A 27,264-nucleotide genomic window follows, 5' to 3' on the forward strand; every position below is an offset into this window, starting at 1 on the left:
TGCCAAGTCATGAGCGGGATCCCAGGCAGGTCTCGTGCCGTGTGACCCACAGAACCCCGCCTTCGAGTCTACCTGCTGTGGCGCCGCGCGCCTGTTGAGCGCGTGCATTCTGCGTAATGGCCTCAGTACTGTCAGGCAGTTTAAGCTCCCGGCCCTTCATGGATTACGAGACGAGGATCTTCCCTCACCTCGGCGGGTACGGACGTTACAACCGTGTGCTGGTGATTTTCAGCTGGTTCCCCGCCTTCGCGGTCACTCTGAACCTCGTCAGCGGTCATTTTTTCACCTTGATCCCAGACACTTACCACTGCAGATCGGACCCGAGCCTGCTGCCTTCAACTTTACAACCCAGTAACTTCTCCAAGCAGGACTACCTGAACCTCACCATCCCGTGGGACGGTGACTCCGGCTCCTTGAGCCACTGCGAACTCTTCAAATACCCTCCAAATGTGTCGGACTTGTCGGGGAAAGTGCCGCGGGAGAGGGTGTCCTGCACCCGGGGATGGGAATACTCAAGCGCAGCTGGACTTCAAAGTAATATCGTTACGGACGTGAGTAAAGGAACCAGTGATGCAAAAAAAAAAAAACTAATACAAAAATATATAGCATTTAAACCTTTTTTAGTGCAAAAGTCCCCCCTTGTGGGAAGCTCGAACAGCTGTTGTCTTAATGTCGCCACCCTCCCGCCTCTGTGAAGTTTTGCTAATTAAACTCTTTAGTTTTGCTCCAAGATGGCTGCAGATGTCCCCAGTTTCTGTCCATGTTGACTCAGATTGGCGTCAGAATGATTGTCACATGGAGGGGGCAGTTGTTGTTAGGTTCTCTGGTGCTCCACTTTAGTACTCTTTTGAATGTTGGCCTGCTGTTGATAAAAAAAATTCCATTAAAATCAAGAAGTCAGAGGAATGTCTCGTGAGGACATGTCAGAGGTGGGGGTTCCACTGAGCTTTCCTTCAGCCAATCTTTTGGTTTCTTCCCAGCGTCTTGTTGCGCAACACCTTTCTTTCTTCTTTTGGTGAGTAGTGTTTCCCACGTTGACGACACAAAAACAAGGGCGTGTGGCCTCCAAGATACATGTTTAAACTACCCTGACTTTCACCCTGAACTCTGGCTGAAAGCCGCCTGAACTTGCTCACTCTGGGTATGTGGGTTCCAAAAGACCGAATATGAGTTAGCGTACCTACGATGTACTTGGTAACCCTGGGTTAACGCGCGTGCACGGCAAGTACATAAAGACATTCTCAATGGATCGCCGATTTCCGGAGTCACCATGGAAACGCGTGGAGTAAAGAGAGCGCTATACTGCCTGAGTTTTTAATGACGGCGTATGAAGATTTATACGCCCATCAAGAAAGTAATACGGCTGCATCAGCAAAGAGAGTTTTTGCTTGGAGAAAAATAACGGAAAACGCAAGAGTTTCTAATCTCATTTCCATTTTCACTGTGTAGTGCATGTGTATATATATATATATATATATATATATATATATATATATATATATATATATATATATTGCTATATATTGTATATATATTGCTATATATAGTATATATATTGCTATATATACTATATATAGTAGCAACCTGGGGGTTAGCTCCGCCTTCAGCCCCTAAGACTCAGGGGAAGTGGGGAATCCTGATCTGGAAACCATGAGGGAGAGGGCTGGGAACACAAGTGACATCCATGCTGTTTGGCTGTGGAGCATCCAAATATAGGGTTATTGATGCTGTAATGGTGGCTGTGCTTCTCTGCCTGTTTCTCCCTTCCTGAGACTGTTTGGGGTCGTGCGGTGTATGGGGCACTTGCAGCTCTCGTTGAACTCTTGAACTCTCATATGCCTAATTTTGAACCTGCAGATATAGTCATTTTTATAACAATAAAATGAATGAAACAAAAGGGATTTGTATCATGGAACATTATCTTATATTTTTCTGACTTCAACATTACATCACTGACAGTAGTGGTGCTAAATAAATTCATCATCCTCTCCCTCCCTCTCACTCATGGTGCAGAAAGAAAAGTAACCAGTTAACACATTTGGTCAAAAACCCACACTTAAACCCAAATCCGTCCAGACAGGCAAAGGGAATGGTATCCCACAATTCCTTGCGGTGCTGCTCTAACAGCAGCACCAAAGTTACACCCACTTAATTGAATTAATTTGAATGAAAGTAAAATAACTGTCTGATAACTTTTAATTTTTAAGCTGACTTAACTAAAAAATGATTTATCTTAACTGAAGCAAATAATTAAGTTAGATCAATGTAAAAAAGTTTATCTTTCCAATATCCATACATGGTCTTATCACCCTCTCATGGTGGAAAAAGTATTATATGAGCTTCTTCATCCACTAAATAATCTTCAAATGGAGACACCATGCTGCTTCACCTCTCTGAAAAAGAATTAACCTTCAACTAAACCTGCTCCAGACCAGGTTATGTTTAGAGCATGAGTTGCTATGGCAACTAAGCATACCGAAAGCTGAGGTTATCCGCTTCCGTAGCCTCAAACTTACCAACTCACTCGTGGGTGAAGGCAGGGGGCGTCCAGGACAGGTCGCCGGTCTGTCCCAGGGCCACAATCACACACCCAGGCACACTCATATTAACACCTATGGACAATTTAGAGCAACCAATTAACCTATTTAACAAATTAACATTTCATTTTGATTTCTGGAAATTCCTTTTGTTTTCAGAAATGTTTTAGTTGTTTTTTTTGAAATTGTGTTTTGGTTTCTGGAATTTAGTTTTAATTTTCCAGTTTTGATTGATTTTTTTTATTATTTTTTTTATTACCGGTAGTTGTTTTGCTTTTTTAGCCGTTGTGATTTTTAAAAGCTGCTGTTTTTTTTTTTTGCATCAACGGATTTGTTAATGTGATTTGGACTTCAGGGCCACCGTACACAACTGTGTCTGCATTTGTACGTGCGTTTTCCAATTAGCTTAACTGATTTTTTAATACAGTAAACCCTTGTTTTTTGCGGGGGTTATGTTCCAAAAAGAACCCGTGATAGGCGAAATCCGTGAAGTAGAAACCTTTTTCTTTTTTTAAAACTATTATTATACAATTAAATACTCTATTCATTGAAAAGAAAGAACAAACCATTTTACAGGCTCAAGCATTTTTTTCACAAATCAAAGAACTTTAGAAACGTTTTTTTCAACAAATAACTTCTGTACTTTACTGTCAAATAATAATTTTAATCATCAATGTGAACAGAAGGCTTCAAATTGCGGAGATTAGCCCCGCCCACCGCAAACCGAATAATTGGATTAAACGGGAGAAAATGTAAAATGATTATGAAAAAAATAGAAAGTACATTGGGACAAATAGTGACTCAGGTGTTTTTCACTGCTAGTCAGACTGAGCCGCTGCATCCTGACTCATCTCTTCAGTGTTTTCTTCTTTTGAAGCCCTCGGTGCAGCTGTGTTTGTTCGGGAGAAGAACATAGTGATAGGCAGTTGTTCTCGCTCTTTTTCTATGGGTTTTAGAGAAACTCGAAATTGCTAGAGAATTTGCACGTACGTAATGTAAATTTGGCAAGCTGTTTTACGTACGTGTACATATTAAACTGCAACGTTATTGACGCACAGGAAGAGAAGAAGTGGAGTGACTTTTTAGCCAATTAGAATGCAGAACACAATGCACGATGCAAATCCGTGAAGTAGCGAAACCGTGAAAGGTAAACCGCGTTATAGCGAGGGATCACTGTACATGCATATTTTCCGAATTTCTCTGGAAAAATGCAGAAATGATTTTCCAAACTGCCCGTATCAGTTCTCAGTCAAATGTTGTGGCGCGTCAGCGGTGCTCGTCCTTCAGTTTGTTCTCAGAACATCCTCTGTTGCTTCCTCTGTGGGAGGGAAAAGTTTGAAGCTTTCTTGTTGCTTCCTGACATCCTGAACACCTTCACCTCCAACAATGCCTTCCTCTGCCATGATGTCATTTGCAAGGAAAATGGAAAAGCTGAACAACAATAAATATGTCAGCACAATAACAGCGGATGCAATTCGACAAACGCACACTCATCTAGATGACACATACGTTTATTCCATTTCCCACAATTCTTCAATCTAACTAGGTTTTGTCCAATGACATTGTTGGAGTAAGTTTATAATGAAATAAAACCATAGAATACTGCAAAAACATACGTTCATTATAACATTATTCAAATATAGCTACATTTTTATACAATCTTTTGTTCAATGAATAGAAAAGTATTTTTGGCTTTTTCTGCATCAAACATCTGATTCTAATCCTTTTGTTTTTCTCTCGTGCTGTGACTACCATTCACTCTGTGTTTTCTTTTGGGCTGTACCCATTCTCTGATGTACGAGAGCAAAAACGAATCAGATAAACTGGTTTACATACAAAACGAAATCAGATTACTGGGGAGAATTCTCTGTATTGTAATCAGATTGCTCTACTTTCGATCAGTCTGATAAAGGATATCAGATTATCCTGCTTACTCGGCCAGTTTATTAATCTGTTAATGCAAGAACCCAGAGGGTGAGATCTTTGGTGTGTGCATGTAAACACTCTGGTTGTCCTTCTGTGCTCTGGTTTAAAAAATTGCCTTTTCTTATTCTAGATTAGAACTGTTTTTCTTTTCCTGTTTGCTTCCACTAGCAAACCCAATGTATACATTTTTAGAATAAAAAACCTGCTACAACCTCAAACTTAAGAACGGAACCAGAAACAAAGCTTTTTAATTCTCTGCGTTCTTGCCTTCAATCACACTGCTGGCCCCCTATAAAAATGTAACTTTTTTTTTTTGATAAATTCCTGGTCTTAGCATTCTGCTGAATGTTGATTAGCTTGTTTTTGCAAGAGTTTGCTTTATAGCATACAACTGTTGGGTGGTTGCTGGTGTCACCTGTCAAACTTGCTTAAATCATGCTGCTGTCATTCCCGTTAAAGAGATCACTCGTTTAAATAGCCTTTTCCCAGTTAGACAAAAGTGAAGTGAATTGAAAACAATATAGATTCAAAAATATTTTTCTACTGCAAAGTTTAGACGTGACTCTTTTGTTAGAATTTCCAAAAGTTTTATTTTCCTGATTCCACATTTTAAAGTTTCATTGAGGCAAAAAGAAAATTAAAAAGTTAATTAAAAATAATTTTTTAAAAAGTCTAAGTCTGTTTCTTCTCTGTTCTCAAGATCATTTGATCTCGAGAACTTCCATTTTCTTCCATTTTCTAATAATTGTTCCAACAGTTGAGCTCTCTAACCAAGCCGCTTTTTATTTTAGATTGGTTCCTCCCAGTCGTGTTCAGGTGATCAGGCTGGTCCCTGGTGTCCTTAGACAGCTCTTTGGTCTTGGTGGAGACGTTACAGTCTGTCTCTTTAAGGGAGTGGACAGGTGTCTCTGATGCCGATAAGCAGATCAAACATGTGGTAACAGTACAAGCAACAGGGAGGATAGGAATTATTGCTTCAATTCTGCACCGTGATGGACATAAATTCGTTAGAAATCCTACCATTCCTGTTTGCATTATTTACATTCTGTCTCAAAGTTGAAGTGCATGACGAAAATCACAGACCTCACTCGTTATATGAGACAACTTGCAGAATTGGTGACTGAGAATTCATTATTTTCCTCCACTTTAAATATGTATGTGGAAGAAGTAGATGCTTCCATGGGGATTCCATAAGTTAGCAATATGAATGTATTCTAAAAGACTGCCAGAAATTTAAATAAAAAATAAAGAAAGTCGTTTATAATTATGTCAGCTATATGCTGCTCTTATCCAGTGTAGTTCATGCTCATTTAAAATAGTGATTCTAATTCATTTCCACAGTTTACATTCATTTCTGCTAATAGAGAAGACACACAGGATGTTAAGGGGAAGGTGGGAAGCTTTTCAGCTGGATCCAAACCGGAGCTGCTGGCAACTTTGAGCACCCTCTTCTTCTAATGTAATAACAGTGTCAGCAGGCATCTTAACTCAATAAGTAAGAACGTTATCTACATTCTTGCTTCCTCACAGAGATCTTTGTTGCTGAGCGCATGCTGTTCTCTATATTTTGCAAATTCAGATTAATGCATCCTGTGGGTGAGATTGTGTGCTCCTTTGTTTGATCCTATAGTAGTATAGTATATTATGCAATAAATAACCCATTTCTATCCTTCCCTGTTTGAGGACACAGTACTTTTCTGAAGTTTCAATTCTTACAAATGTAATGTAATCAGGAAAGGTCAGCATTTTCAAATTTTTTTTTCTTTTTCTTGTCGTCAAGTCATACCAGCTGCAAAACGACTAAATACAGATATAAATGATTAGATGATAAATGATAAAGAAAATAGTGATTCTGTCAGTGATTTCTTTAGTAAATACTTAACACAAAAAAGCTTCAGTGGGGTCTTTGGAGAGATCCCCATCCTCTCAGAGGATGCAGTATCCTGTGGAGCTGCGTCATGGTTACAGAGCATCCTGATGGTTCTCCCTTTTTGACTGTTGCTCCAAATGTTTCCCGTAAACTATGTTGTATATTGTGGAGCAGATGGACATTTTGATAAATTGTCTCCAGCACCTGGTCATGCCGTCATACTTCTGCTTCTTCTCTGCAGTGGGACCTAGTTTGCAGCAATTACTGGAAGATCCCCCTGCAGCACATCTGCTTCATGGTGGGATGGATTGTGGGATACATTTTTATGGGAACATTGTGCGACTGGTAAGTCAATTATTAAACTAATTTAAAAAGAGTTATTTTATTTTTTTTCATTGACCAGATAAAAAAAAAATTAACCAAAAACAGAGAAAGTGGTTTGTGTCATTACCATTATTTTTGCATTTGGGAACTTAAAGGATATACAAAGTGATGGGAATGAAGGGGGGATGTCTTTTTCTGTATTGCATGATCAATTTTGGGTACTAATATCCAACCTCCTGGCTCCTGTCCGTTTCTGTTCAGGTTGGGTCGACGGCGGGGTTTCCTGCTCTCTGTAGGGCTCTCCAGTCTGTTTGGGGCAGTCGTGTGCTTGTCCTGGAGTCTGGTAGCGTTTCTTCTCATGCGTCTCTTACAAGGCGCTATGCTGGCCGGTGTGTTTGTGTCCTCCTACATTGCCAGTAAGTTTCCAGGTGACCTCCTATATCATAATGACGCCAAATGAAGCTTTCACCATACTGCCTACTTTGTAAAGAATAAAAGTCAAGCAAGTCTTTGGCTCAGCAGTACCACGGATTCCTGTGGAAGTGCTCTATAGCATATTGTATGTTGCCTCAAATGTTGATCCAAAATGCTTAAAAACTCACATCAGAGTTTCAGGAGCTAAATGAAAGGCCTTGGGATGAACATAAATAAGCGACACATGATCTTGACGGCGTATCTTGTTGAGACAGGCTGCTGTGTCAGTCAGGGAAGTCCCTCAACATTCCCGGCTCCCAGTCATGCCTCTTTCATAAGTTTGTCACTTGTTCTGAATGGAAGCGAATCTGTTCTGCTGCTGTTTGTGTTGGACTGTGACTTACATCTTTAGTCTTTCAGAACAGAAAAGTATAAAACACTTCAGTATTTTATTTTTTTCCGGTTGATGTTCCTGTTGGAGTTGTGAGAGAGTTGTTATTGGAGCAGACTTTAATGGGCATGTTGGTGAGGGCAATAGAGGTGATGAGGAGGTGATGGGCAGGTTTGGTGTGAAGGAAAGGAATCTGGAGGGACAGATGGTGGTGGACTTTGCGAAGAGGATGGAAATGGCTGTAGTCAACACTTACTTCCAGAAGAGAGAGGAACATAGAGTGACATACAGAAGTGGAGGTAGGAGTACCCAGGTGGACTACATCCTATGTAGACGAGGTCATTTGAGAGAGGTTATTGACTGCAAAGTGGTGGTAGGAGAGAGTGTAGCCAGACAGCACCGCATGGTGGTGTGTAAGATGACTCTGGAGGTCAGGAAGAAGAAGAGAGGGAAAACAGAAAAGAAGACCAAGTGGTGGAAGCTACAGAATGAAGAAACTTGTGAGGTATTTAGGCAGAAGTTGAGACAGGTCCTGGGTGGTCAGGATGAGCTTCCAGATGACTGGGAAACTACAGCAGAGATTATCAGGGAAACAGGTAGGAAGGTGCTAGGTGTGTCATCTGGAAAGAGGAAAGACGGTAAAGAGACTTGGTGGTGGAATGAGGAAGTACAGGAATGCGTCCAGAGGAAGAGGTTGGCTAAAAGGAAGTGGGATGTAGAAAGGACTGAGGAAGGTAGACAGGAGTACAAGGAAGCGCAGCGTAGAGTGAAGAGAGAGGTGGCAAAGGCCAAACAGAAGGCTTACGATGAGCTATATGACAGGTTAGACACAAAGGAAGGAGAGAAGGACTTGTACAGGCTAGCCAGACAGAGAGACAGAGATGGGAAGGACGTGCAACAGATAAGGGTGATTAAGGACAGAGATGGAAAGGTGCTAACAACCCAAGAGAGTGTACAGAAAAGATGGAAGGAGTATTTTGAGGAGCTGATGAACGAGGAAAATGACAGGGAAAGAAGGGAGGAAGATGTGGTTGTTGTGGAGCAGGAAGTAGCAGAGATTGGAAAGGATGAGGTTAGGAAGGCTCTGAAAAGGATGAAGAGCGGAAAGGCCGTTGGTCCTGATGACGTACCTGTGGAGGTATGGAAGTGCCTAAGAGAGACAGCAGTGGAATTTCTAACAAGGTTGTTCAATAGGATTTTAGAGAGTGAGAAGATGCCAGAGGAATGGAGGAGAAGCGTTCTGGTTCCGATCTTTAAGAACAAGGGTGACACGCAGAACTGCAGCAACTATAGAGGAATAAAGTTGATGAGCCACACAATGAAGCTGTGGGAAAGAGTAGTGGAAGCCAGGCTTAGGAAGAAGGTGGAGATTTGTGAGCAGCAGTATGGTTTCATGCCCCGTAAGAGCACCACTGATGCCATTTTTGCTTTGAGAATGTTGATGGAAAAGTACAGAGAAGGTCAGAAGGAGCTGCATTGTGTGTTCGTAGATTTAGAGAAGGCGTATGACAGGGTGCCGAGGGAGGAGCTGTGGTACTGTATGAGGTCGTCTGGAGTGGCAGAGAAGTATGTCAGAGTAGTTCAGGACATGTATGAGAGAAGTATGACGGTGGTGAGATGTGCTGTAGGTCAGACAGAGGAGTTCAAGGTGGAGGTGGGACTACACCAAGGATCAGCTTTGAGTCCTTTTTTGTTTGCTATGCTGATGGACAGGCTGACAGACGAGGTAAGACAGGAATCTCCCTGGACAATGATGTTTGCGGATGACATTGTAATTTGCAGTGAGAGTAGAGAGCAGGTGGAGGAACAGCTAGAGAGGTGGAGGTTTGCTCTGGAAAGAAGAGGCATGAAGGTCAGTCATAGTAAGACAGAATACATGTGTCTGAACGACAGGGATCAAGGTAGAAGCGTTAGGTTACAGGGGACTGAGGTGAAGAAGGTGCAGGAGTTTAAGTACTTGGGGTCAACAGTTCAGTGTGATGGGGATTGTGGAAAAGAGGTGAAGAGGCGAGTGCAGGCAGGTTGGAGCGGGTGGAGGAAAGTGTCAGGAGTGTTGTGTGACAGAAGAGTGTCAGCAAGACTCAAAGGAAAGGTGTACAAGACAGTGGTGAGACCAGCTCTGCTCTATGGGTTAGAGACGGTAGCAGTGAGACAGAGACAAGAGGCTGAGATGGAGGTAGCAGAGATGAAGATGTTGAGGTTCTCCTTAGGAGTGACCAGGTTAGACAGGATAAGGAACGAGTACATCAGAGGGACGGCTCATGTTGCCTGTGTTAGCGACAAAGTCAGAGAAGCCAGACTGAGATGGTTTGGACATGTTCAGAGGAGGGATAGTGGATATATTGGTAGAAGGATGTTGGAGATGGAGCTGCCTGGCAGGAGGGCAAGAGGACGGCCAAAGAGGAGATACATGGATGTCTTAACAGAGGACATGAAGTTGGCTAATGTTAGGGTAGAAGATGTCCATGATAGAGTGAGGTGGAAAAGGATGATTCGCTGTGGCGACCCCTGATGGGAAAAGCCGAAAGAGAAAGAAGATGTTCCTGTTGGTGCAGAGGCTCATGAAGCTGCAGATGTTTTGTGCGGTTTGTTTCCTCCTGAACCATCTAAAGATTAGTTCATACAGAACAAAACGATCTTTCTTCTTTTCTTGAAGGCTCGCAAACAGCCAAAGGACTTAATACACTTGGTGCTGAAGTCTGAATGTCAGACGGAAAATGTGAGTTCAAAGTCAAGCGTACCTCCGGATGATAAGATTGTCGGTGCTGTGTCAGCTGTATTCATTTCCTCAACATTCAGGATAGCAGCTACATGTGGTCAAAGCATAAATTCAGCTGCTTTTGAAGAAAAAGCTTTGCAAAAACAGAGCAAACAGTGTCAGAACATGATCTGCAAACTACCCATGGACGATGTCTGCTTATGTCAGTCTGTTGATCAGCTGAAACCTTTTTCAGCGTGTCAAAAATGTGTAAATATTACAGCATTTATAGTGTAATAGTTACGTCAGAATTATAAAACCATGAGAAACCCAATACTCTCAAGTGTTTTAGGCTTTTGCTGGTAAGTGTTTCATACGACTGAAGATTAAGTTCATTTAGTTACTAAAATACAATCAAACTGGAGCTCGTGGTCTGACTTGCTTCATACAAAATGACAGCATTTACGTTTTTTTTTTTGGTTGAGTTTTTACACTTTTTCCATTTTGAAATTCCTCTCCCAAGGAAGCATGAAAACGTTGACGGTTCTTTAGGGCCAGTCTTCTTGAGTTTTCTGGGTTTAGGGCGTTTTTCTAGATTTAAAAAAAAATGGTCTAACCGCCCTTTGAAATATTGAATGCCCTCAGAACCTTAAATGAAAGCAAAGGAACATTTTGAATTTCTCCAAAAACTCAAGTGAGTTTGACACGAGCAATTCCTTTTCTAAATCTGGTCCTCAGAATGTCACTCGTCACTCCATTACCTTTTTAGAGGAAACTCTTACATTCTGAGTGGGTTTTTTCTGCTGGACATGTCATATTAACCCAGAACTGATGCTGCATGCTCAAAATGTTCTGCAAAAATAAAAAACCCCAGTCTTTAAGTTGGCCAGAGGAAATGTGATTAAATGAAGATATGTCTTTAAAGGAGTGTTCTCACTGACGGCAGACAGCTGCCTGTGGTATTCCCTCCTTCATTCCAAAGCCGTCATACCCTTTTGACTTCAGGAGCACATGCACTGGCATTAATGCATTAAAAACTGTGTGTGTGTGTGTGTGGAAAAAGCTAGGCTTCATGGGAAATAAATGACCTCAAAGTTTGAGAACATGTGGAGGAGGAGGTTTAATGCTGTAGCTGCACCGTCTTGCATGTCCTGTTTCGATTTACCTCCAAATTTCTGACAGATCAGAGCAGATGAAGCTCAGATGGTTGAGGTGGGAGCCTTGGGGAAGGGTCTCAGTGATTTCTTTCCTAACCCGCGTCTCCATGATGAGCAGAAGGTAATAAAGGGGAACGCTGGGATGTGAGCAGGAAGTGGGTCGCTGTTACCCCTCCAGACACACCTGGACTCGACAGGAAGGGAGCGTGAAAAGGATCCGTGGTGTGAGTGAGGGAGGTTCAAATTCAGTTAAAGCAGCAGGACAGACTCCCAGACCAGATGGATGTTCCACTTTGGGCTTAGAAATGACTTAATTGGACAGTTTGATCTTAAAGTGCCACTCCAATCATCTTTTGATCTATTTTCAAAGTCTTCCTAGTGGTCTTTTAATTATGATTATGTTGTTTTTAGCCCAAAAAAGTTGTTTCCTAAGACATACTTTCTACATCATTTCATTAGAAATTTGCCTCCGAGTTGTGGATAGATCTGCTCCCTTTATAGGTTTTAACAGTGTTGAGCTCTTAATGTTTTTAAGTCCTCTTGTGGGGGTAAAGGGGTTTAACACACCCTCCATTACTGGTTCAGAAAGCGTGTTTTGGTAAAAGTGTGTTTTGTCCTCAGGGCTGGAACTGTGTGACCCTCCCAGTCGTCTCATGGTTGCCATGGTGGGAAGCTTCGTCTCGGTGTCTGCAGAGCTGCTGTTACCGGGCTTCGCCGTTCTGTGTCGCGATTGGCCCATTCTTCAGGCGGTGGCCACTTTGCCGTTGCTGGCGCTGCTGTTCTCGTACTGGTGGTGAGTGTTGTGTGTGTTTGTGCTCGTCGTCGACAGAGGCATTGTGGGAGGTTTTCTTGCCCAAATGAGGCTTTATCGCGCTTCTCGGCGTTTGATGTGGTGAATCAGTTTGTAGCTGCTCCAGTTTGAAGATCCCACCCAAACAGACACACCTTAGTCCACATGTTGCTGCACGAGACTGAAATGTTCGTCTGAAGTTCCTTTGACTTCTGCAATCTCCATGTTCCTCTGCTTTACCGGAGAAAATGTGCACAATGTGTTTATTTTTAGTGGACTGACTTTCCTGACATGTCAGAGTTCTTTATCTGCAGCTGTGCAGCCGTTTTTCCTGAATCTCCTCGTTGGCTTCTGGCCACGGATCAGATTCCACAAGCCAAGAAGAGTTTCCTGGAATTTGCCACCAGAAACGATGTTTACCTGGATGAGTTCTTTCCAATGTTGTTGGCAGGTAGAAACACACTCATAAGCACTTAAATATGAATGCGCAAAATGCTTTGACCATGCATGTTACGGAAAACTATCTATCCCTGCAAAGTTAAAGCTATTTTGTCGTGCAAACAGCTGGAAAAGATGCCCCACCCCTGGAACACGGTGTACAGAAATGAGAGAGGAATGCTGTCAGTAGTATTGACAGCATTCGCAGGCTTGCTATGTACTTTTTTGTGTTTGTTTGAGCTGCCGTCAGAGGCAATTTTTACTGTTAAAGTGTCAACTGTCCACGAGTTTATCAACCAAGAAGAACAGATCAGCTCCATAAATACAAAATAAAAAACGTCATCAGAATTCACTTCCTCCTGACTTACTGTGAACATTGTAAATCCATTTCTATTCATTTGAAGGAAGCATCCTATTATTTGAAAGATTTCCAAAGCCTTTATTACAGTATTGTAAGTTGAACCAAAACGCTGTGCCAAAGAAGCAGTTAGAAGATTATTTACTGCCTTAGTGATATTTGCAGTTCGAGGAGAATGTTGGGACAGGATCTGCTGCTCAATGCAAACCTTAAAATCTGCTGCTATATTTTTAAAGAAAAGAAAGTTTGCAGTATAACACATTTCAAAAGTGCCTTCATAACAATTAAGACCATGTCTGAGGTCATCCAAACCCAAAGTACCCATAGTACAGTTCAGTTGGCTCGTGCGCATAAGCGAACTGTGGCGTGGTCCGGTTTGCAGAGGTGGGTCGGAGCACGGTTCAGTAGACTCTGGGCTGATTGCTGAACATGTCAAGACCCGTTTCAGCAACGCTAAATCATCCACGACACGATGGAGGTTGATCATAATAGAAAAATCTAATTGTGCTTTTAGGTCATCATCTTCGGCTGCAGATCAGCTCAACACTAACTTACTCAAGGTTTGAAACCTGTGATTTAGGTTTAATGTAATGCACTCATAAATGTACAATTTAAGAGTGGAACTATTCATTTTAACAATTCGATTCTGATCATTTGTGGTCGCCGGTCAGATTCAGAGTCAATATTGGATCATTTTGAACAATCCGATTCACTGAACTAAAATAGATCCAGGACATCTTTATCCAAAACTTCAACCAGTGTGACTCAGAGATAAATACCTGAGTACTGAACAGTGCAGGTAACGTTTTCCAGATTCCTTGTGTTTCTTAAAAGATTATCAAGTGTATATTAAATATGTGTACAAACAAACAAGTACACAAGAATTGATGATAAATTCATTCACATTTTAGTTTCCTAAAGTTCAGCCCACTGTTGTTTTTCCATGTCAGAATAATCTAAAGGGGAACATTATTAGAACATTCTACCACACTGTATGGTCACATGACTTTGCTAAATTCAAAGTCTTTCCACACATTGGACTGGAATGATGGATTGATTGTTTTTTTGATGACATCACATGTGTGTTGTCCACTGCGGTGACACTTGGTTGTTTCAAAGACACCTACCATGCCTCAATCCAATCAGATTATGGATTGGATTGATGGATTGATCTCATTTTGAAACTGTTTTTTCAATGGTTTAGTTCAATTCTGCCTCAGACAGATCGATCTGGTTGGATCTTAGGAATAGAAATCAATTCATCGATTAATTGTTACACCCCTAATAACTAATAACTTTCTTTTATTTCTTTTCTCTACTGATTTTTCTTATAGAGATGGATTCAACGTATGGAGAAGACTGTCGACCCAAGTTCCATTCAGTTCTGGCGTTGCGTCGGACACGTGTTATGTGGAAGAACTGTCTCATTCTAAGTTTTACTTTGTAAGTTTCCTTATAAACTTTTCATTAAAATAAATGCTAACTTATGTGGCATCAGATATAAACATTGTTCCTTTTTGGCTCTAAATTTCGTGTTTGGTCCATCCAGCAGCTCTTGACTTGATCTCTTTTGTCCTGCAGGTTCATTGGGACGGGCATCCAGTACTGTTTCACCAGAAACCTGCACAACTACAACAACAACTTCTACTTCACCTACTTCCTGCGAGTGATAGCGGGGGCACTGGCATGCATCTTTATATGCTTGTCCGTCAATCACTTTGGCCGGCGGGGGATTCTTCTGCTCTCTGCCATCGTCACTGGGTTGTCCTCGCTGCTGCTGCTGGCGCTCACACAGTGTAAGCTAAGAGCTGAGCTCGCCATTCAGGTTCACAAGTCTCGCAGTAACCAGTGCCGATGTGAACAGTCTACAGACTCAAAGCTAATTAATGGCTGGTTTGATGGTTAATGTCTGTTCTGTGCCAGACCTCCATGACGGCCTGGTGCTGGTGCTCTCTGTGCTGGGTTTGCTGTTCTCTCAGGCTCTCTCCATGCTCAGCGCCTTCTTCGCCTGTGAGGTGATGCCTACTGTAATCCGGTGAGTATTTTGAAGCAATGTGGCTCAGTTTTTCCCCCGGTGAGAATCGCTGGACTCTGTTCTCCTCTCCTCAGAGGGGGCTGCCTGGGCCTGGTGCTGGCAGCGGGTTGCGTCGGCATGGCCGCCTCCTCCCTTATGGAGCTGCAGAGCAGCAGCGGCTACTTCCTCCACCACGTCGTCTTCGCCTCCTTCGCCGTCCTCTCCGTTCTCTGCATAATGCTCCTCCCCGAAAGCAAACGCAAATCTCTGCCGGACTCCCTGAAGGACGGTGAGAGCCAGCGGCGACCGCCCCTCTTCCTGTCGCGTTCCGACAACATGCCTTTGCTGCCCACCTGCCAGCCTTTGTCTGAGTACAACCCCGATAACTACTCTAGACTGGCTTCTGCCACGAGGAGCATGTTGACCAAAGACAGTCTGCCGTACATGATCGCTCCTGAGATTCTCTAAAATAGGATCTGGAGTCAGAGCAGAGGACTCTTAGACGACAGGAGCACAGGTCCACAGGAAGCTCATTTTATAACTGTAAAGACTCCTACTTAATCACACCCATTTTCCCAAAGATTCCTCTAACTCCCACTAAAAACTCGTCACAAGCTGCTCAGCTCAGCTGAGACCTGACCTTGGCCAGGATACCGTGCACTTTAGAGCGATCGCAGTGAGTCTTTTCGGGAACTCTCACGTTCTTCTTTCTGTGCCAACCAAGAGCATCAACAGGGCCGGCTCAAGGCATTGTTGAGACGACTCAGGAGACCACCTGATAATGCAGATAACTGTGCCAAACCTGCTGTAATGCGTATATTTAAATGATGAAATGTAACTTTTCTACAGAAAGGAGTACTTTTCATTGGATAACATGTTTACCTCCTCAGAAACAATTCTGGTTACAAACCTTCAGAGTTTTCGGTTAAACCTTGAAGTAAGTAGACTTAGTGAAAGGATGATCACTCTGTGACCAGAGGAAAAATAGACAAACCACTGAATTGTTGGTGCTTCTCATCCGTTATCTTCTTTTTTTTTTAATTTAACGTGAATTGTATTTAAATATGAAATGCCAAGCATCTAAGATGTTGCACATGTTTAAGCCTATGTTACTGGAGCTGTTACTTTTAAGGTCGACCATAGTGTGGTCATGTGTGTTTAAGCTAATGTTCTTGTTTCACTCCTTCAGTCAGAGTCAGATCTGTTTTTGCACTCAATGCCAACACCATCATTTTGTATTCTACATGTTGTTCTGTATGTTATTCTGCCCTAGAAATATTAACACTTTTCTGTTTAAACCAGGAAACTTTATGGAGCCTTTTTATTGTAGTACCACCTTTTAAACACTAGATGGCGCCACACATGCACACAGACTGCAAGAGTGGCAAACTACCTTATTTATTTTCTTTAACAAGACAAAGTTGGAAAACATTTCTGTCATAAAAAAAGGATGCAGAAAAAGTTCAAGGATTTTTGTATTTGAACATCTCAGGCTAATCAGCTCTGATGAGCGTGTTAATTGGTAAACATGGAAATGTGCAGAGCCAGTGGGAGCAGAAGGGCTGCTGTGCTGACTGAATGAGCAGCTCCAGCATCTGTGTAACCGAAGCTCGTCCTGCAGGGGTTCTCCACCTCAGAATACGGGATGGGCACGTCATCCGGCGCCCGGCTCGTCATGTTATCACGGACCTAACGGGGAGAAGGCACTGTGAAGGGGTTCCTGCACTCGCATGTTCCTGCCTTCAAAGCATCACCACAACCTTTCAAGCTGCAGCTTAAGTTTGCCTCTGAAGGTTCCAGTATCCCTGCTTTACCCCAGGGGGAACAAACAAGGCTGCTACCTGTTCTGCCTCACAGATGAAGGTTCCCCTTGCATACGTTCATACTTAAAGTTAGTGAATCAAAAACCTGCTTTTAAAAGTGTTTTAACTCTGCTTTCAAAGAAGACGCTTTCAAACGTCAAGTTATACTTTCGTGAGGAAGAACAAATGACATGAACAGCTCCAAGTCAAATATCTGCACCAAAGAGGAACAACTATGAAGCTTGCAAACCAGCTGCAGCTTCCAGGGATTTTTCATGCTAAATTTAAAGTGGTGTCAAAACCACGGTATCACTTCTCCTCCTCTCTAACACAAACTCCCAACACCTCCATTAGATCAACCGATGATACCACAAAATCTGGACTCATGAGTCTAGAGCAGAAAGCCCTCACAGAGGGATGCTCTTGAAACGACCTAAAGGAGGCAGAGGACATTTTTCTAATGTGGAAAAAAGGCAATCTTTTCTAAAGTCACAAGTTGTAAATTCCTCTGATTTGTTAACATCAGACACAAGGTCTGGAGAAGCATAACGACGCCTAGACGTCCTCCAGATCCAGAAGAAGAACACCCTGTGCTGGTGGCTAATAGCTACCTGCCAGACGGCACAGCTCCCTGTGTTCTGTCTGGCGGGGATATACCGGGCATGCTCAGATGCTGCAGGTTACAACGCTCTACAGAAAACTCTAAGAGGACATCATGCCCCCCACAGGGATCACCATCACCAGAGCTAATCTTTAACAATCATAAACACACTACTATCAGCACGAACTACAAAACTTGTTCTCTAACTGACATTTAAACTCTATCGTGGAGATATGTTATTTACAACCTAATTAATGTGTGATACCTGCTTGTGACCAGGATTGTTATTTTGTTTGGTCGTTTTCTCCTATTTTCCATACAATCTATAATGTTAATTAACAGACTCTACACCATGGATTCATGCATTTTAGTTGCTGTTTGTGTGATTTTAAAGGCTCCCACCTGAGATCAGGAAACACCAATAAAGACTATGTACTCTACTATTTCTTTCAAATGTGCAGAGAAAAGCTTAGAGGTCATGAACATCCTCATCCCGTGTGACCTGAGTCGTCCTTCCCGCAGCGCTTGACTCTTTCACAGAGCCCGGGGTTGTTTGTGCTTTGAGTCCTCACCCTCTCAACCTCGCTCATGACCCGGAGCAGGTTGTTTCCAAGAGCAGCTTTGACTTCCTCGTCAGTCCAGCCTCTCCTCAGCAGCTCAGCCACCAGATTTGGCACTTTGGACACATCCTCCAGACCCTCTGGTGTTCTGTGAGCAGGACATTAAAGAAAGGGGATTCACTGTTAACTGAACATGGAACCAGGGGTGGATTAGTGGACAGACGGCAACAACTCCGTCTGTCATTACAGATTATTTTATTTATTTGTTGGAAGTAAAAGTACAATAAACGTGTAGGGGTCTGGTCATGTATGTAATATGTTTATTTAAAAAGTGGACCGAGAATAACTAAAGCTGCAAAATTCAGTCTCTCAGATTGTCTTCTGCTCATTCTTCATTTGGGCGTGTCCCTTTGCCTCATTTTAAAAGGCGGATGGTTTTCAAAAGTTGTTCCAAAAGAGTAATGAGCACAAAAACTTCTCCCTGAATAATAGTTTGATTTTTTTTGCTTTAGAGTCTAAAACGTATGGCATCAGCCAAACGACAAATAAAATTACTAATCAGAGCTTAATTAATGAGCAACTTCACTTTTTCTAGATAATAAAAGACAGAATAAAAAGGAACAAAGTCTTATTTACTCACCATGTCGATAACAAGGCTTTTTAAAAATAAAAGATTCAAATGGGAAATGCAAATTATTTGTCTAGTAAAAAATAAGACTTGTCCAAAAAAAAACATTGTATTTGATCTTTTCTAAATGTTCTTTAGTCACCTTAATTTTCCCTCTTTTGAGATTTTTGAATCCTTTGGAAACACAAACATTTAAACATACACTCTGTTCATTTAATACATTTACTGCTGCAAATATGCAATTCCTGTGATAAACATTGTAACGAAATTCACCTTTGTTGCTTGTTTCAAATGATGCAGTCGATTTAGAGAAAAGCTTTGTCATTGATGAAGGGATTTTTCTTTCAAAATTAGATGGACATTTTTTCATTTCTTTCTTGTGTTTTTACAAGACACTATTTAAAGTTTCCAACAAACTTTATTTGAAAATATTGTTTATTGAATCCCAGTCAAATAGGAATTTTTGGAACCATGCTTCCCCCTGCACACGTTTGCAAAGTGTGACCTCTTCTGCAAGTTAACCTCTGAATGCAGCTGCTGACCTTCACCAGCCGGAGATGAACACTAATCATACTGTACCTGTACAGATCATTTTAGCTATTCATGTTGAGGTGCACTAATATTCATTATGAACTCTCTGTTGTGCTTTATAAAAACACATTATAACAAGTGGCTTATGGGAAAAAAGAAAAAAAAAACGGGATTAGAAATTTACCTGGGGACTCCATCATAATCTCCACCAAAGCCAATAATCTCAGCTCCTCCCACTTTTTTAATGTGGTCAAAGTGATCTGCGTGGAAGAAAGAACGACTGATAAATGTCAATGATCAACCAGCTTTTACAGCAGCTGTCCCCTCACAGCGGGGCTCTTTACCGGCAACGTCTGAGATATTGGCTTTCTGGCTGCAGGTCACGTAATCATTGTAGAAGTTCACCATCACGATTCCTTTCTTCTCTTTCTGCAAAGACAAAGGGGAAACGCTCAGCGAGGAAAATCAGTCTTCACAAGCGCCCCGAGCTGCCATTTTCTAATATAGAAAAATCTTTTTTTGGCTTAATTTTGTTTAAAGATCTGCACAGGACCAGCAAATTGCAGGACAATCAGCCTGCTTTTGTGCATCATTTTTTAACCAACAAACAAAGCATAGACGTTATGAAAAAACTTTTCTTTGTACAATTGAAATCCTGCGGATCTTCAATATAATTTGACAACTTCCAAGCACTTCTGCTCAATAGATAATTCTTGGAGGTAAAATAATCTTACCTTTATTTCCAAACCAGCCAAAAATACCCCAAATTTCCCCTCGTGGGATTATTAAAGTACGTTGAATATAATGTGATATAAAATACAGATTAAAATGTTTCCCTTTTTGAAAGTTCTGCTTTGTTTACAGGCTGACAGGAAATGGACTGATGTTGATCAGCTCTGTTTATCCATTTTCTAATGATATGGATGTCTGAGGTTAGCTGAAATGGGAAAAACAAATTCTCAACAATAAAACGCTTAACTTCATGATCTGAAACCCAAATTGCACATATCCTATTATTATTGTTTGACAGAGCGGCTATTGTCTTTTAAATCTTAAATGTCTAGAAAATGTCAAAAGATGTCCACCTTCATCCTGAAAAGTATAAATCTAAAAAACAGGAAAAGTTTTCACCTGATAAAAAATAATAATAATAATAAGGCACAGTTTTTGTTTACACGTGTCATGAATCCAGCTGTTTCAGAAGGGATTGTTTGAGGTTTTTTTTGTAAAATCTTTACAACAAAAAGTGTCATTTGTTTGCTATTATGCTGAGGTCAATTTACAAATTTAGTTCTTTATTCCACAAATGAGCTTCTGTCATGATAGCGTTCCTCCAAAGCAGTGAAGAGGCCTGAGTGAGTCTTTTATTCAGTAATTTATGCCTGTTTGTTGTTGTAGCAGAGGGACTAAGCTGAGGCCTGCATACAGGAGTGTTCTGGAGGGCCTCTGCTGTGCCTCTGATCCCACTTGGACTCACCACTTTGAGAAGAACCTCGTCCGGAACGTTCCGGCTGTGCCGGCACACCGCGTATGCAGAGGAGTGACTGAAGATGACCGGGGCAACAGACAGGGAGAGGGTCTGTTTCATCACAGACACCGGCACGTGAGCGAGGTCGATCAGCATCCCCAGACGGTTCATCTCAACTATCAGTTGCTATTCAGGAAAAACAAAATCATACATTTTACCAAAGAGTGTCAGAATCATGCATTAAAACTGACTTTGGGGCAAATTATTCTTTTGCTCATCCTTTGTGCCTCCCTCACACGCTGCTGTGACCTCTGTTAAAAATTGCATTGCACTTTCCAATCCCTTCAAGACAATAATATCACGCTAAACCTCTGTTTGTGTTTGGCTGTTTTACATGATTTTCTTATCATTGAGAAACCGATCTTTCTCCTTTTCCACTCTTTCTCTCTAAGCTGACCTTTCCAAAAGGTGACAGGCCGCCGCTCTGAACCGGGTCTGATCCATCATCCACACGCCAGTTATCTGCCCTGAAAGAAAGAATAGTTTACACACAATCTTTTTGACACCATGAATACATTTGTTTAGATTACTGTGATTTTTGGTCACTGTGAAGAAAATCCCAAAGCAGTTTTTTTTAAAGAAAACTAGATTTATTTTCAAATGTGATCCAACAGTTTTTGTCTAAATAGAAGAGCTTTACTGCAGGAAGCATGTCGTCAGTGATGCCCTCCGCCTTGTAAGTCAGTCGTCTCTAAGCTAACAGTGTCACACAGCTGCTGGAAACGGTGAGGTTATGGCTGAATGAATCAGAGTTTTGGATTTCAGACATTCTGATGGTCTACCAGAACGTTCCGGCAGAACTCCCAGGTACTCTCCACAACAGCAATGTACCAATTTCTAACTGACCTAACCAGTGTTTGAGGAATAAATAACTTTTTTGGTCCCAAATAACATTTTTTTTTTGTGTTGTATTTTTGTTTATCAGTAGTTCTCAATTCATCAAGCACCAATAACTAAAGGTTTTATTGAAAATGTTTTTCAGTACTGTTGCAGCGATGCTTGTTTTTGGAAACACCTATATATAGATAGTTAAAAAGACAGTTATATGGATAGAGAGTGAGGGAGAAGATAAATGATAAAGCAGAATCAATGTGGCCTGAGTGCAAGTCATTTCAATGACACTGATTTTGTCCTCTTGATGATGCTCATACCAGGGTGTGTTGCAGGAGTGTGTCAGGGTGAGGTAGCGGACCCCCAGCTGGTACATGGTGCGCAGGGTACCCAGGCTGCTATCAATGGAGTGGCCTCCCTCCACCCCAATCAGGCTGGCTGTTTTATTTTCCTTGAAGGCGTCCATGATGCCTGTGCATGTGGAACAGGTGGAGCAGCGAAGCAAGCGTGAACACAGCCACCTGAACATGTGACATTACCGACCGGGATGAAAGCTTCACCTTGGCTCGTGGTGACGAACTTGAAGGTGTCTGGATACTTCTCACACATCCTGTGAACCACATCTATCTGCTCCAGCGTTTGTCTGACCGCATCTTTGTACTGAGTTTCACAGGGAACATATGCCGCCCAGAACTGAGGGAGCAAGGGGACACCATGAAAATGTTTCCTCAACACTGTTCATCCACTAAAAGCATTTCAAACTGAAACAACTTTAAAAAAAAATCTTCCTGACTCCTTTAAAGGGCATTAAATGTCATACCTAGAAAAAAATTATTTTAAAATAAAGTTGGTTTTTGCCTTAAAATCACTTTGGAAAAAAAAGCTAATCTATACGATTTAAAAACCCAGCAATGAAAATCATGATTTGGGTGTTTTCTTTATATGTTCTTGAAGCATTGTTCTCACAATGTAGGACATGTATAAAAGAATTTAGGATTAAAATTGCATTTATGAGTAATTCTTTTATTTCAATCATGATGGAGCAGGAGCAGATCAAAATTTGCCATTTGAAAAAACTTTCTGTTGTGACACAGTAACTGAAATGGGTGTGTTTAGTCTTCTGGCTCCACTCTATTCTGATGCATCTACTTGTTGAAAAATAGATTCATGTACGTCATAGTTTTACTGGTTTGAGCTGACATCTGGCTCAAAACTGCACAGCTGAATAGCTTCAACATTGTTCGCCATTTTTGTTGCAGGCTAAAGTTGGCTTTAGGTTGTGAGGGGCTGTAAGCTAGCGAGAGAAAGTGTAAACAAAAGAATGATGGGATATCAGTAAAGGGTTACTTTCACAACTCAGAGGGGAATCATTAATGATTTTCTGCACTATGCAGAAAATAAAAATCTTCGAAAAGAAAACAGGTTTTTAGATTATGCCTCAAAACTGTATAATTTTGATTTTTTTTTTTTATTTGATTTGAGATGGTTTATTTCAAGCAATCACTGAATAATGCACAAAACAATACAAGAAGCATTTATACATTCATTCAAAGACGTATCAAACTTAGGATAATTAGATATTAAACCAAAGATTGCTTGAAAGGGAGTGGAAGGAAGTGAATTTATATAATTCCACCCCTGCTCTACTGTAACCATTTTATTACATGATTTATCATTATCCGGTTCATAACTTTTCATCTGTCATCAATGCCTTACCAACACAGTTTCAGGTCATTACGTATGCTTAAGTATCAATAAATCACATGACAATGATAAGTTAATTCATAATTATGTAAAGTAGTTATAACTGTTTGTATAATAAAATACCACATACAGATCAGTTATCTAAAATATATTCTGATTGTTTTCCTTTTATGATTAAAAACAATAACACTATCAGAAAATAAACATAACAAATCATGACTTTTTGGATCAAGTGAACTAATATAATTAGAAATCAATCATTATTACCATCTTCAATAATTGATTAAGCGTTTTTTTTATTTTTTTTATTTTTTTATAGTAAGGTATTGTTTTGACTTTAAGCTGGTCTTTCACTGTGTGTGCGGCTCAGCCTGAACATGGGCAAGCTTTTCTAACAAAGAGATGTGTAATGCATCAGAGACCCCCCCCCCCCCCCCCTCAGTGGTTGTGTGCTGTCTGTATGTGTGTCTGTACCTGTGCACCGAGCCGCCCCTCTTTAATCTTAGGAATGTTGGTGTGTGTTGTTTCCAGTGTGTCAAGATTAACTTTGTTGAGCTGATTGTTGAACTGCATTCGAAGTTGCCAAGGCAGATCGTTATGGCTAAAAAAAAGAAGAAACAATAGAAAATTGGCATCAGGCAATCCTCATTTAGCTAGGATCTTGACTGCAATTGCAGCTTTAAACAGAGAAGGTGCAGAGCAGGACCTACCCGTCGATGAGTGGGGTCTCAGACATCAGCTGGTAAGCCCTGATCAAGTATGGATCCTCAGCCAAGGTCAGGTCAGAGGAACAGATCCACAGTGACAGACATAAAGCTACAAGAACCTGCCTCCACATTTTTTTTTTTTTTTACTTTTTAACAAAATACAGTGATTGGAAAGAACTTCTGCTTTTGCCCTCTCAGCCTTCAGCGTTCAGATCATCTCAGCTGGATCCCTCCTTCTCCCACTCTGTCATTTCATTTGCAGCCGTCATAAATGCAGTTTACTAGCTTAAATATTTGCACATCTGTCATCCTTCACATGGTTTAGTTAATCAATAATTTTATTTTTACCTGATTTTATGAAGATTATAATTCATGCTGACTTGGACAAAATGAAACCGGCAGTTTCCCAGAAGACCAGATAAAACATGGATCAATATGGGAAACCTGCAACAGCCTTTAAATGGTTTATACATATTTGTTTATAAAATATTACTATAAAAAATATGATGTGGTTTTCTTTTCGATCGTCCTAAATGAACGATGGACTATCATGTTACACAGTTAGGTTATACAGCCTGGAGTCAAAATGGGGAATGGGGTAAAACTAGCTCATAAACGAAAATTACATTTGTAAGAAACTACAATATTTATTAGCATCCCTGATTGGCAGATGGATACACCAATTAGTGAATCAATGATATGTTTTCGTTTTTTCCCGTCTGATCAGCTGTTTTCAAAGCCTTGCTCGTTTGGTGGAACAAACTGTGTTTTACGCCCCCCTTTCAAAATCCTGTGGCTAAAATCAGGGATTATCCATCTATTGTTTATGGTTTTCACTGAAAAAATCCTCAGCTGGTGAAAAGCAGCTGCAGACGTCATACACTTTAGGAACCAAAGTCTTATCTGAGGAGGAATCCGCACAGGTAGACAATTTGCAGGTCAGAAGGGCAGAGGCCTCCTCATGAAACCTTTTCTAGAAAACAGACAAAAAGCAAAAACGCACAGGAAGCTGGAAGCTCGGTGAACTCTGTGCAGCATTTTCATTATAACTATGAAACTAGATGCTGCATTTTGAACCAATAACATTTTATAAGTCTCATAAAAAAACACTGCCCATTGCTTTGGATTAACGCTTACTAGACAACCAAGAAGCTTCCTGAAAGGGCATGACCCCTCATCCATAAGTAAAAGTGAGTAAATCTGAAGAAGATGGATTATATTTAGTCCCATAAAAAAAAACACTAAAAGTTTCTCATGCGAGTTTCTCATCTATGTGGAGAGTTGTCCTCTTACCTCACCGTTCTTTTCCTGAGTCAGAGTCACTTCTTTGGTTGTTTTTGAGCAGCCCTCCCATTGTTTAGTACTATTATTACCATTACAGAAACTGTAATTTAATCACTCCTAGACAAAAAAAGCCACGTTTTCAATGAGAATTTTCTTATATGATTTTAATGAAGTGTAATCCATCTAAAATGCCTGAATCAAGCTTTGCTTTAAAAAGTTCTGATTAACAAATCTGTTCAGAGAGTTATCTTGAAAGAAATACTCAACTTTTTTTTTAAATTTTATTTTAAAGTATTTTCTAACAGCTTTGTGGGTCAGGCTTGAAAACACCGTTAAAGGTAAAGTGAAAGCAGGCAGACCTTTATTGTCTGCTTTACATTCTTCTTCTTTTGTTTATCTGGAAAGACGATGACAAACTCTCTCCACACATACCTTGGAGACATTAGGGAGAGATGCCTGAACCATCCCAGATCTATCCTCTGGATGTGAAGGAGCAAAGACTTTACTTAAGACTTTTTCCTGTACCAAATGAGCCCCTCGTCCTATTTCTAGGGTTGGTGCCACCCCCCACCCCACGACTCATGTTGGCCGTTGTATTTGTATGCTGTCCTTTTGGTCATCACTCAAAGGCTGTGACATTAGAGTCTGCAAAAGGTTAAGTAGCATGGGTCCAAAGCTAATCATTGACTTCCTGCCTGCAGCGTGCACCGATGGACAGCCTTGTGCTTGAACACGATGTTCACTATGAACAAACTGTGACTGATGACAGATCACTGGTTCAGATGTGACAACACCAACATGTTCTCCTGCCAGCAGCCATACCTTTAACAATCCAGAGTTTTACCTAACCTGAAATAATACCTTTGTATTCATTGTAGAGTTTTTTCAAAGTTAAAACAAAACTTGTCAAATATCAAGTATATTCAGTCCGTTTTTGTGGATAAAACAATAGATGAACTCTGTCACCATTATAAGGTCCCCCAGGCAATGAGTCTGCGGAGACAATCACACAACTCAAAACATTTCCTCTTTTAGATTCCATAATAAACCCTAATCAGAACATATCTTGACTGTAAAGTAGAAAGGAGCCGATAAACGTCATGTGACTCATCACAGAGTCTTTATTGCTCTCATCTGCCCCTTCTCTTTATCTCAAAGGCTGCCATCTCAGTTCTCCGGCAAATTCCATCCAATTCCAGACTGAGTTACATAAGAAAGACTTAAAACCAACATTTCATGAATGATTCATTTTGAGGCTTAATGCATACTTCAAGTTAATTATGGACGGGTATTATTATTAGGTTTTTCCTGTAGATTTCAGTTTGTGAACAACAGAATCATAATTGTTCACTAAGTCATGGTATCAAATAAATTCTGACTTCAAACACTTATGTTGTTGTTTTGCATTCTCAGGAAATAGATTTTAGTTTATTTTCTATATTGAGTGAGCCCCTCATGTGCTGTTCTAGGCTTTTTATTTGAGGGTTAATACTTAAGTTTGTTTAGAACTGTAGTACTGATTGTAAAGCAATTTGTCACTGTCTGTTTTACACCGTTTCAGGTTTAAACCCTGCCGACAAAGGGATGTTAATGATTCCCTATGTATCCATAGATGTTTGTGTGTGTGTGTGGGTGTGTGTGTGTAGGTGTGTGTGTGTATGAATGTGTGTATGTATGCAGTGGCGATTTCTTTGAGACTGCAAGGGAAACTCGGCTTTCCTTATAATGTCACCAAATTAATGGTCAAATATGTACTATTGTATTAACATTTTATTGACTAAAATGCGTTAGAAAATGTTCATCTCAAAGACGAGTTCGTTCAGAATCAGTTACATATAGCAGGTCGGCTGAATCGATTTCCTTCTCATACATTCTCGCAGCATCACAGTGCATTTACCTATTGAAGCCCAGCGTCCGTTGACTTCAATGGGGCTGCTTGGAATGTTTTTTTTCAGCGCTTCGAAACTAGACGGTCATTGGATAAACGCTGCAATTCTGTCCCGCCCACGGATGCTCAGCGTCTCTGGGGGTGAATGGAGAGTGGGCTGGCCGGGACTCCAAGCTTCTGCGTGATGATTGGAGGGTCTGTCGAAAGACCGCATCTCCTTTTGACTGACAGCGATTCTGTACTATAAGGAATCACTGAAGCTATTTGCGCTCAGTCCCATCGA

The 27,264-nt window shown here is 41.0% G+C and overlaps 2 protein-coding genes across 2 annotated transcripts; one reads left to right on the forward strand and one right to left on the reverse strand.

Annotated features, from left to right (window-relative positions):
* The first annotated feature begins 13 nt into the window (after window positions 1–13).
* slc22a31 (solute carrier family 22 member 31) lies at window positions 14–16,223 on the forward strand. Its single transcript, XM_023953419.1, has 9 exons — window positions 14–551; window positions 6,575–6,678; window positions 6,919–7,073; window positions 11,939–12,110; window positions 12,422–12,558; window positions 14,238–14,346; window positions 14,485–14,699; window positions 14,827–14,938; window positions 15,013–16,223. The coding sequence occupies exons 1-9, from the start codon at window positions 117–119 to the stop codon at window positions 15,383–15,385; spliced, it is 1,812 nt and encodes a 603-aa protein (XP_023809187.1). The 5' UTR covers window positions 14–116; the 3' UTR covers window positions 15,386–16,223.
* Window positions 16,224–16,375: 152 nt separating this feature from the next.
* dpep1 (dipeptidase 1) lies at window positions 16,376–24,171 on the reverse strand. The gene is made up of 10 exons (XM_004067129.4): window positions 23,813–24,171; window positions 23,577–23,703; window positions 21,959–22,091; window positions 21,719–21,869; window positions 20,965–21,034; window positions 20,517–20,693; window positions 19,384–19,468; window positions 19,224–19,299; window positions 17,893–18,028; window positions 16,376–16,606 (listed from the first exon to the last, which is right to left on the reverse strand). The coding sequence occupies exons 1-10, from the start codon at window positions 23,938–23,940 to the stop codon at window positions 16,433–16,435; spliced, it is 1,257 nt and encodes a 418-aa protein (XP_004067177.1). The 5' UTR covers window positions 23,941–24,171; the 3' UTR covers window positions 16,376–16,432.
* Between the last annotated feature and the right edge of the window lie 3,093 nt (window positions 24,172–27,264).

The sequence above is a fragment of the Oryzias latipes genome, chromosome 3 (genome assembly GCF_002234675.1).
Source record: "Oryzias latipes chromosome 3, ASM223467v1".
Classification (NCBI taxonomy): Eukaryota; Metazoa; Chordata; class Actinopteri; order Beloniformes; family Adrianichthyidae; genus Oryzias; species Oryzias latipes.

What these genes read in the sequence shown, in the direction of transcription:
- slc22a31 (XM_023953419.1), top strand. Translation starts at nt 117, where the DNA reads ATGGCCTCAGTACTGTCAGGCAGTTTAAGCTCCCGGCCCTTCATGGAT. An exon ending in CTTTCCAATGTTGTTGGCAG is followed by an intron (nt 12,559 to 14,237) that starts GTAGAAACACAC and finishes TTTTTCTTATAG; the next exon opens with AGATGGATTCAACGTATGGA. An exon ending in GTGATGCCTACTGTAATCCG is followed by an intron (nt 14,939 to 15,012) that starts GTGAGTATTTTG and finishes TCCTCTCCTCAG; the next exon opens with AGGGGGCTGCCTGGGCCTGG.
- dpep1 (XM_004067129.4), bottom strand. Translation starts at nt 23,940, where the DNA reads ATGTGGAGGCAGGTTCTTGTAGCTTTATGTCTGTCACTGTGGATCTGT. An exon ending in GCCTGTCACCTTTTGGAAAG is followed by an intron (nt 20,694 to 20,964) that starts GTCAGCTTAGAG and finishes TTTCCTGAATAG; the next exon opens with CAACTGATAGTTGAGATGAA. An exon ending in ACGAGGTTCTTCTCAAAGTG is followed by an intron (nt 19,469 to 20,516) that starts GTGAGTCCAAGT and finishes TTGTCTTTGCAG; the next exon opens with AAAGAGAAGAAAGGAATCGT.